The sequence below is a fragment of the Musa acuminata genome, chromosome BXJ3-8, assembly GCF_036884655.1.
Source record: "Musa acuminata AAA Group cultivar baxijiao chromosome BXJ3-8, Cavendish_Baxijiao_AAA, whole genome shotgun sequence".
Taxonomy (NCBI): Eukaryota; Viridiplantae; Streptophyta; class Magnoliopsida; order Zingiberales; family Musaceae; genus Musa; species Musa acuminata.
In genome coordinates, this window is record NC_088356.1 from 51,475,323 (window position 1) to 51,486,226 (window position 10,904).

The 10,904-nt window shown below is 39.3% G+C and overlaps 2 protein-coding genes across 3 annotated transcripts; one reads left to right on the top strand and one right to left on the bottom strand.

Moving 5' to 3' along the window:
- Positions 1-82: 82 nt before the first annotated feature.
- Positions 83-2,989, bottom strand: LOC135644115 (G-type lectin S-receptor-like serine/threonine-protein kinase At2g19130). Its single transcript, XM_065161569.1, has one exon. It carries the CDS (start codon positions 2,642-2,644, stop codon positions 173-175), a length of 2,472 nt encoding a protein of 823 aa, XP_065017641.1. The 5' UTR covers positions 2,645-2,989; the 3' UTR covers positions 83-172.
- Positions 2,990-7,782: 4,793 nt separating this feature from the next.
- On the top strand, positions 7,783-10,896 carry LOC135644461 (multiple organellar RNA editing factor 9, chloroplastic-like). Of its 2 annotated transcripts, none has more exons than XM_065162044.1 (5): positions 7,783-8,201; positions 9,924-10,021; positions 10,101-10,166; positions 10,315-10,488; positions 10,568-10,896. In XM_065162044.1, the coding sequence occupies exons 1-4, from the start codon at positions 7,816-7,818 to the stop codon at positions 10,485-10,487; spliced, it is 723 nt and encodes a 240-aa protein (XP_065018116.1). In that variant the 5' UTR covers positions 7,783-7,815; the 3' UTR covers position 10,488; positions 10,568-10,896. The 2 variants fall into 2 exon arrangements, with proteins under 2 accessions (XP_065018116.1, XP_065018117.1); XM_065162045.1 differs by having other exon boundaries at positions 10,594-10,766.
- The last annotated feature ends 8 nt before the right edge of the window (positions 10,897-10,904 follow it).

The following is a 10,904-nucleotide window of genomic DNA, read 5'->3' on the forward strand; positions in this document are numbered from 1 at the left end:
GAGGTTTCTCGGGAAACGGAAACGGTTAGGGAGACGATTCCCGTCGGAGAAACAGAGCACGTTCATTGAGCTGAAACAGAGATCCAAGAACAATGGCATTCAAGATCAACCCATCGGAAAGAAATTTACTAGTTCTATACACATCAAACACCAACACAATTCTACATCATCTTTAGCCTTCAGAACTGATCAAAGACGTGGTCTCTATCAGAGAAGTCGAGAGTGCCTTCGTGGAACCCTGGCCTGAAGAGGAGTCTGAGGAGAAGCATTTGGTGTTACTGTCATCCAAGAGAGCTTGGAGTTTCCTTGGCGTCGGAGGCTTGTCAACGTCAAGAGCACCCTCCAGAATCTGAACAACCTGCGCCATCGATGGCCTGTGGGCTTCATCGTCCTGAATGCACCAGCAAGCAACTCTACATGCTCTCTCAAGCTCTGATATGTCGGCGTTTCCATGCAGCCGCGGATCCAACAGGCTAAGAATGTCACCTTCCACCAACTTCGTCGCAGCCAACACGGGGAAGAAGGGATCGTCTTCCCGGGATTGCTCCGTGTTTCTTCTCCCGGATATGAGTTCTAAGAGTGTCATACCGTAACTGTAGGCGTCGGCTTTGGGGGTGATGGCCTCGCCGGAGATCCATTCTGGAGCGAGGTAGCCCACGGTTCCTCTCATCGTGGTCAAGACCTTGCTGAAGTCTCGGCCAACGAGCTTTGCCAGGCCGAAGTCGGCCAGCTTCGGGTGAAAGGATTCGTCCAAGAGTATGTTCTCCGGCTTCACGTCGCAGTGTATGATGCAGTCCCTGCATTGCTCGTGCAGATAAGCTAATCCTCGAGCTGTTCCGATGGCGATGTTATACCTTGTCAACCAGGCCATAGCCGGGGAACCTTTACTAAACAGATGCGTGTTTAGAGAACCATTCGTCATGTAATCGTAAACCAGCAACCTCTTGTTGGCTTCGGAGCAGAATCCACGAAGACGAACCAGGTTAACATGTTGAATCATTCCCAGAGTGCTCACTTCGTTGCGGAATTGCTTCTCCCCTTGATGTACAAGGCTTCTGAGCTTTTTTACAGCGATGAGAGTGGAGTCAGGCAGAGTCCCTTTGAACACTGAACCGAAACCTCCTCCGCCCAACCGCTCCGAGAAGTTCCTGGTCATCCGCTGCAAGTCACCATACCTGAAGACCACCAGATTACCCTCCGTTGCTTCGTCAGTACCGAGTTCTCTTTTCCCAAGTTGTCTCAAGAACAGCACCAGGGCAGAAGCCAAGAGAGCGAGAGCAACGGCAGCACCAACCACCACGAGCTTGAGGGTCCTTCTTGTCTCTCTCCCGGGCATCGGCAGCTCCGAAGCAGCTAAACGGACATACACTGTTTCTCGCCTGGATCCATCAGACAGCTCCTGGAGATTCAGCAGATCACCATACCAGGCAGAACATCCGCCATCGTAGGAATAAGCAGTGCACGAACAATTCTGCAAGCACAACAATTCGCACTCCTCGACACTGGCAGCTGCTAAGGAACGGGGATCATCCGGCAGTTGGGTACCAGAGATGGCAAAGAACCTGTCATCTTTGCCGCACTGCAACGGGGTGTTCCTCGCGCATCCCTGGCGTCGATCGCCCAATTGCCAGTCCACGGGGGACTTCTCGCTGAAACCTTTGATGCAGCTGCAGAATGGTAAGCCGTTCTCGTTGCAGCTGCCGAAAGGCCCGCAGAGAGCGTAGACATCGCACTGTTTCTTGGGCAGAGCCAGGAACCTAATCCACTCCTGGGCTTCTTCCACCCAAGCAAGTTGAGTGAGCTGCCCCGAGATGTCTAATATGGTTCTGGTGATCATGTCGCCCCTGAGTTCATACACGAAGTAGTTGGTCGTGGAGTTGGAGAAGAACTCGACAGAGACGTTGACCACCGTCGGATCCTGGCGGTAGGCCGTCATCTCCGGGACCGAGCTAAAGAAATGCCCATTCCAAGGCCCTGTACTCCAGTACTGCTTAGACCCGTTCCACAGTAGAATGAATTGGGTTAGACCGGAAGGATCCAACTCCACGGAGAAGATGCCAGCAGCAGGATCATCGGAGTTCCGCCATGAAGTGAGGACTGGACCTTTTCCGGTCACTTTGTTCATCACAAACTTTACCCCGGGGAGCCATGTATCAGTTGGGTGATCATAGCTCTGCCAAAGGAGCTTGGATGGGTCAGACCAGTCTCTGAGGATAAGGTTTCCCGAGTCGAGGATCTCAGCGACCGTGGCGTTGGAGGCCGTGGACGTGAGGTTGGTGGACCAAACTTGTGCATCAGACTGGCCGAGGAGTACCAAGTTGCCGTCATCGGAGATCTTGAGCTGAGATGTGGCTGGGTCGAATACGGGATTGTTTCTATTTGCTACCCAGATCGGAGTAAGCTTCGAGACCTTCTTGAATAAGATGCCTATGTAGTGGCGGCTGGGACTCTGTTCACCTACTTGGAAGAAGCCGAGCACAAAGTTGCCACCCGGGGAGGTGATGGTCTGGTTTCCGGAGAGACTGTGGTTCGAGGAGATGTAATCGACTGCAAACGCGAGGGTGCCATTTACACAGACGAAGAAGAGGAGGAAGAAGAGGGTCGGGAAGTGAGAAAACAAGGAGAGATGTCTCCGCGAAGCCATGATGAGCCGACTCACGAGATAGATAGATAGATAGATAGATAAATAGTTGAGAGAACAGACGATAGATGATGGGACATCTGATGGGCCATGAAATGAGAGCTGATAGATGAGAGTCTGGGGACGAGGGCAAGAGAGAGAAGAGGAGAGACATTGGCAAGTGTCATGTGAGACAGGCTTCCTTTCTCTCAACCACAAACGGGTAAAAAGCCATGACAGCCTAAAGAAGAGACAAGAATTGCCATGCAGTAACACTGAGAGCGAAGCTACCTTCGTCTTCCTCCGTGAGGCTTTCTGGCGTACGCGGGGAAGACTTCCTGCGACTCCTGAAAGTAGTAGTCCACTGCAAAATATGCTCTTTGGAGACTTTCGCCCTTTGCGCTGTACCGATTCGATACATGCAACAATTTATATATATATATATATATATATATATATATAGGCTTACGATGTTTTTATAGATGCATCAAAAATACTATAAATATATTCAATAATAGTATAACTGATAAGTTTTTTTAAAATAATTTTATTCTCAAATTAATAAAAAATATATATATTCAAAAAATCACAAAGGGTTATTAGTTGTATTTTTTTATCAATAATTTTAAGTTGTAGTGTTATATATATGATTAAAAATTATAATTGACATAAAAATTAAGTTTTTTTACATATTGTTTATCTCAAAACAATAAAAATAGCATGCTTTCCTGAAAAAAACTCTTTTTTTTTTTGCTTTTCTATTCTCAAATTTATTTTTTTTATTTAATTTTTTTTCCTTAATATCTCTCGTCACAAGGCTTGTCATCTTTATCTCACCTTTTTTTTTTATTCTCTCATCTAATAAAAAAAAAAACCAAAGATGAAGAGTCTCGCGGACGTGGAGAGACAACAAGAGACTCAAGATATTAGAGGAAAAAATAACATCAAATTAAAAAAATAAAATAGTGCTACTTCAAATTGATGTTTTTATTGTTTTATGATCAATAACATGTAAAAAAATATTTTTTATGTCAATTATATTATTTTATCATATATATATATATATATATATATATATATATATATATATAAACACTATAACTAAAAATACAAATTGATGCATGCATTCAGGCCACCGGTGATGTCCAAATAGATGCACATTAATTCACCGTAGTAGTTGGATTGCATTAAAAGCTACACACAACGGTCTCACCAACTTACGCATGTGTCAGGTAATGAACATAATTTGCTTTTGAGTTAATATCGTGTGCACTTATGTTTCATCATCAACTCATATTTATATTATCATTTATTGTCCATCTCCCACGGAGACCAGACATTATAGATGATAATTACACTCCGAATACACATTGCACTACCCCGATCTGATCTAATTATATCATATTTAATCTGTTTTAATGAAAAAATAAATGAAGATGGTATCTCTTGCCCTTCCTCACTTTATACTTCAGATTCTCCGACACATTAGTGCTTCATTCGATCTAGATGTAAGTGTGATGTAGAAACTAAGTCATCTTATGCTTAAATTGATTAAATCAAAATATTCAAGAAATACAAGATACAAGTGAGTATTGTTCATGATTAAATGACACATCTCGAGGACTTTTTACAGTAAGATCGTGTAATTATCAAATTAAAATAATAATTTAATTAATGAAACGATTAATTATTTGGTGACAAAGAGAATATTATATAGTATTCAGATTAAAAGGAGAACACAAATATCAACATACATATGTCTACCCATGTGAACAATGGTATAAGACGGACGGTCATAAACTCATCTCCCTTATTGCCTATAAGGATAAAAAGCTAAGGGGAGATTGTTAGAGATAGTTAGAGACTATATTATTATAAAATATTCTATAAAATATTCAATCACTTTATGACCATATATAAAAGATCGTATTCAACACAATGAAATGAGAATCACTTTTTGATCACTCGCGTCTATACTTATATACTCATATTAATAATTTGGATGTTAAAGGAATTAAGTAAAAAAATCTATCTGAACCTCGATCTTCGTACATGTAACACCTCAATAACTCAACGTTTTAATATCGAATGTACCTCGTGTATGGTCCTATACACATAAATCCGAATCATATTAGATTGATTAAGACATGAATTATTGGTAGGTTGCTCACATGTCACTCCCGTTATATGTGCTAAACCCACCCACCCGTCCATCCATCCTATAAAAAATAATCCAAAAATATAATAAAATAAATTCGAGAAAAAAGAATGACTACAAACCGTACCTCCATTTGGACGACGGCGATGAAATCGTGGATGCCTTCTGTGCGCCGATCTAACGACGACGACCGTCCGATGACCTGATCGGATCGGTAGGCGGGAAGGCGCCGTCTCGGGTTAAATAGCGACGGGGAGGAAGTGGGTTTACATGGATTCACTTCACCGGAGCAGGACACCGGACATCGATTTAAGGTTGCATGGAAACGACAGTGCAATAAAGTTAGGTCATAATAAGTATGGGGCACGTTGTGTACATCCATCTGCTTGCATTAATCATCCATTTACTCCTCTCCGATTGTTGATGATGTGATGCATCTCATTTTGTTGTAGTGGCCTTATCATATCGTATGAGGTTTGGTGGATGCATTGTTTTGTTTTCTTTGGCTTTTTGATATTTAGGGTTAACGGTAAATTTATAATTTTAATATCAAAAATATTGATTGGCAAAAAAAATTATTATGTGCTCGTCTTATTAGTAAATTGTCAAATATGTCACGGGTTTTATTATACTATTTAATGTGATAAAAAATTATTTTATTTTATGTAAAATAACTCTATGTGATCATTATAATATTATTTATTCTTTTAAAAAATTATAAGGAGGTATCGATTTTCAATAAGGATCGAAATGAACGATTCTTCTTCATTAGCATCAATTTGGACTAAGTCTTCGATTTGGACTAGTCTAGTCTACACACTTTAGTTGACACCCTTTCTTTTGAGAGGAGAGAATTATGGTGCTATCAAGTCCATGGATGATAAATTGGGGCTGCTCTAAGTCTTGCCCCTTAAGGTATGCTTCACTTCTCAAGGCACTTTCTCTTCTCCTAATGCAATAGATGGGCTTCTAACTTTAAGTTGCTCTCATGTAAGGATAAATCTTGGGGAGTTGAGTATTTGGTTGTTCAACCCCGATAACAAAGCAATGGCCGTGAGTTTAGAGTGTCACATAGTGCATTTTGGATCCTCCACTAATTGGCCTCAAATTTGGGAGCTGTCGACCATGGACAACATGACTTGCTACACTTAATGGTCGAGGGCCTCGGGACCCCTTCAATCGAAGCATTAGCTAGCCAAGGTGGTTCTATGACAACTTGGGTCTATGGCAGGTGAAGTGGCTTGCTAGGCTTTTGAAGCACCACTAGCGGTTGAGGAAGAACGATAGGCAGTGACTATGCTAGCTATGAGAGTAAGGAAACGATTGACTACATCATCCCGATAAGAGAGTATGGACTTACTAGATAAGGTTTAGGAAAACATATGTCGGAACCGACTTGTGGATTGCCATCATCATTAGAGTGGAGAGACTCGAGTCATTAAATAATCGTTAATATTATATGAAGGTTTAGGTAGAGGTTGAGGTATTGAGCATCAAGAACATCTACTATTGGCCTCTTTGGTGAAAATGTTATAGGTCTAAAGTGGTGCATCCTTGATCTAATGCTAGTTGAATAGATCGATAGTGTGACGCTCTTATGACATAGAGTCCTTCTTATAGTGCTAAAATGATAGTTGAAAGATCAATGATACCTTTGTCAACTTAACTCGATTTTGAATCACATGTGTAGTTTGACCCAGGTGAAATATTTCCTTCTGAATTTATCATTATTATTGGGCTAAGGTGACAACCATGTCATTCTGATAATCGTATTGCGAGCTACAACTAGGAGATGAGTTCTCCGCTTTAAAGAGTTAATCGTGAATTTAATTATTCTAACATCAAATATGCTAACTAATAAAAGCATCATATTAATGTAAGAAAACATATATTAATTGTTTAAAAACTTTATGTGATCATCATAACATTACTAAAACTCGTCTCAATCATTTACTTAAAAAAAATTCAATCATTTTTAATCACTCGAATCTATATTATTTAAACGGATTTGAAACTTGAGATTTTATTAACTATACTTATGGTTAAATGAGACTAGATCACGAGATATATTGATCATTCTATGGTTAAATGAGACTAGATTATGAGATATATTGATCCATTTAAACCTGATTTAAAGTACCTAATTCAATGAAAGGTTTGAATAGTAAAATAGATATCCAAATTATAGCTTATAAATAATTAGTTCATTCAAGTAAACTAATATGTACTTTTACTTATATGCATTCATATATGAACCATACTTAGCTTCTACTTTGTCTCTACGTGCTAGACATGTGTTTCTATAAAAATACAAGATTGTTATAATATTATATTATGACATACGATGTTAGATTAAATCTATGTTGATAATGTTGATAGAGAGTTGAAGATTGAATAAATGCATAAAAGAAAATCTTCCAATCAAAATTGGTGGGTCTTGTAGTCATCAAGTTTCTTATATGCATAAAAAATCATTAATGAAATATCATATTTAGCTGCTCATTTACTTTAATTTGAGCATAAATAGAGTTGTGATGATACAATCTCGAGTAGAAACACGTGATATCTTAGTAAATTAACAACAAATGAATTGTCACCCTCGTTTATGATAAACATCGAGGACAAGATTAACATATATTTAATTAAATTAAAAAATTAATAAATATATCAATCAATTAAAACGTAGGGTATTCTGGCCACTCACCTAAAGCGAATAATTATCGAACCCACCCAAATCATATAATTCCTCTCGAACCCTCGTGCTTGGATTCGATGAACAATAACAAGAATATTTAAATATTTATTAAATTATTTTTAAATTGTCCTTCTATCTCCTTAGATGACTGTGCTAACATTTTATGATATTATAATCAATAATTATCAACATAATAATTGTGGAAGGAAATCAAAATTTTCCATTGAACCCACTTGGCAGCCCAATGGGCCCAAAACCCTAAACCCCTTCCCTCAAAAAAGAATCTCTTTCCCCCCACATAAAACACCGAACCGAAACCTTATCTTCCCCACTGTTCGCCCAATGAGCTCATCGCTTCTGATGGCGACGATGAGCTCCCCCTCTTCCTCTCTCATCCGCCTCAGAGCCCTACCATCCGCGCCTTCACCAACCTCTAACCTTCTGCTCCCCGCCTCGATGCTCCCTCGCCCCGCCTTCTCCTCCCGCCGCCGGGTCGTCTCCCGGTCACGTGGCATCGGAGGCGCCCCTGCGGCGATCCGCGCAATGGCCGTCGACTCCGATTACTCGTCGAGGAGGGGCGGCAGCAGCGAGCCGAGGGAGACGATCATGCTCCCCGGCTGCGATTACAACCACTGGCTCATCGTGATGGAGTTCCCGAAGGATCCGGCGCCCACGCGGGAGCAGATGATCGAGACCTATCTCAACACTCTCGCCACCGTCCTGGGAAGGTAGATTCCTTTGTTTATCTTGTTATCTTTGTGCATTACATGATTGTTTTTGTCTATCTTAATGCTAATTATTGGGAGACGGATTGACTTGTTTACTGATTATTTGGTGTTGTCGTCCTTTTCTTTAGGGTTTACATTGCTCAATTAAGGGCAACCGAGTGAAATTTGCAGATATAGACTTTGAAATAGTTGATTTCTCTGAATTAGACTATTAGATTGTAGAGAAAGCTAAAGATTTTGCTACTTGAAGGATATGTTTGATCATGAAATGTTAAGAAAATATTCAGATAGTTGGGCTAATCGCATGAACTTGTGCAAACATTGAGATAGTTACACAATTCCAGATCTGATAATTTAGTCATATAATAAGTTGCTCAGAGACTCAATCTCTTCAAAGGTGCATCCTTTTATAAACTGGTATGTGGTGCAAGAAAAGTTGGTTATCCTGTCAGTTTGAGCGACATATAACTATGATTAATTACTTGTTTGATCCTGCCACATCGGATGTTTTGGAGTTTACACATCAAATAATTGAGGTATGATTCTTTTAAAGCAATTGAAAGATGAATAACTGATATGTGTTCTTATCATTTTGTGAGATTCTTTTTTGGGCATCGTTTGTAATTTGTATCATATCATCCCATTTCTTTCTCGCTATCCATAACATTCCACTCCATGCTGCACTTCTGTGAAAAATTATGTGCATGAAATTGTTCTAGATTCATTGCATGAAAACTTGTGATGCCTATGGACTGCTTTCTAATTTGGACCTGATAAATGCTGTATGATACCTTCAGAAATTCCCACTCGGTCAACATGTCAATCGAATTGACTGTGTTAGTAGAAGATGGATGATGAAATTTTAATAGGGAAGTAAAATATCCCATTTGAACTTTTAAGTCTGTTCCAAATGCCATGTGGAACAGGCAAAAAAATAAAACAACGACAACATATATCAACATCCTGTTCCTCTTTCGACAAATGGATGCAACATCTGCGTTGCTATGCCTACTCATCATTAATACTATGCTGCTTTCACATACATTGAATAGTTAATGATTAGCATATCTCATTCAGTCCATCATTTTTTGGATGCATTTGGTTTTATAATGAGACATTATAAAAAAAATTCAAAGCCTCTACATTGGAACATCAAACCCTCACAGTCGATCTATTGATGAAAGCTGATCTTAGTTTCTGCCTGTTTGGCACAAATGATAGTGACAAAAAGTTATGTTTGCACTAGGATGTACTTTGCAAACTGACTCAAAGAGTATTTGTCATTTAATTAGAAAATATATATTATTCAATCAGAACAAGTTGTTTACATTGAAACGAGAACATAGGCTTTTATAGTTTGATGTGATGACAGATCCCTGCTTATCAAAACATGGATGATTAAGATAGATTATTTGAGAGGCTTTTAGATGCACCATAAGTGTGTGATATTCATGGTGCTCTTAGGAACAAAAATTACAAACACAATGGGACTTGAGGTTGTACTGAATAGTTTTTTTATGTGAATACCTTGAATTTTTATTTCTGAATCACAAATGTTCTCATGATGGTGTTCTTTTTAATGTTAGAATCCATGTTGTAAGTAGCATTAATATAAAGCAAATTGTTGACATAAATGGTATTGCCTGAAATTATATATGTACAAGCTTGGTAAATTTATTGTTGTTTATTTCAATTCTTCACTCTCTCATGTATCTCTTGCAGCATGGAAGAAGCTAAGAAGAACATGTATGCTTTCAGCACAACCACATATACTGGATTCCAGTGCACTGTATCTGAAGAAACATCAGAAAAATTTAAAGGTACTCTTACATTTGTGATAATATCAAATCCTTGGTTGTTTATTCTTAAATTGTTTGCACAATTTTTTGTTGCATTCAGGTTTACCAGGAGTCCTCTGGGTGCTGCCCGATTCATACATTGATGTGAAGAACAAAGATTATGGAGGTTAGTTGAAAGCACTTAAATATTCATATTATTTTGATGTTCAAATTGTTGTCTTTCTTCCTGTCTTCAGGTGATAGATACATAACTGGCGAGATAATACCATGTGCTTAGATTCATGATTACATTATTGCCTTCCTTCCCTTTTCAGGTGATAAATACATAAATGGGGAGATAATCCCATGTACATATCCTACTTATCAACCGAAGCAACGTGGATCAAAGAACGAAAGTAGAAAATATGTGAGGCGGAGGGATGGCCCTCCACCAGAACGCAGAAGACCGGCTGGAGAAACCCCTCAGGCTGGGTCTGCTTCCGCATGAGGCATGATCTCTGCATGACCTTCTATTATGTCTCATTCGTAGAAATATCATTTTCATACCTCTAATGTCATCTTTTGTAGGCATCAATTGGTGTCGGATAAAACAGTGACGATTGGTCAACTATATACTTTTATGCATGGAGCACGCCATTTCTTGCTAGGGTAATCTAAAGGTGTGCATTGAGCTGTGTGGTTGATTTATTTACGTCTCTACTTCGTCAGGTTTATGTCCATATAGCTCTAGTGATCTGATCAAGAGTTGTAAGCTACTTTGTATGAACCGAGACGTGAAGCTGATGATCAAACTAGGTCCTATTTTGGCATATCTCTGGTCATTTGGTAGCAAGCTGATGTGTTATTGTAATATTCATATCAGACTTATAAAGCTAGGTGAGCCTATCGTAACTTAATTTTGTGT

Bases quoted from the DNA above. Each gene is read 5' to 3' on its own strand.
- LOC135644115 (XM_065161569.1), bottom strand. From the start codon at position 2,644: ATGGCTTCGCGGAGACATCTCTCCTTGTTTTCTCACTTCCCGACCCTC.
- LOC135644461 (XM_065162044.1), top strand. From the start codon at position 7,816: ATGAGCTCATCGCTTCTGATGGCGACGATGAGCTCCCCCTCTTCCTCT. The intron at 10,022-10,100 runs GTACTCTTACAT...TGTTGCATTCAG, and splicing joins AACATCAGAAAAATTTAAAG to GTTTACCAGGAGTCCTCTGG. The intron at 10,167-10,314 runs GTTAGTTGAAAG...TTCCCTTTTCAG, and splicing joins GAAGAACAAAGATTATGGAG to GTGATAAATACATAAATGGG.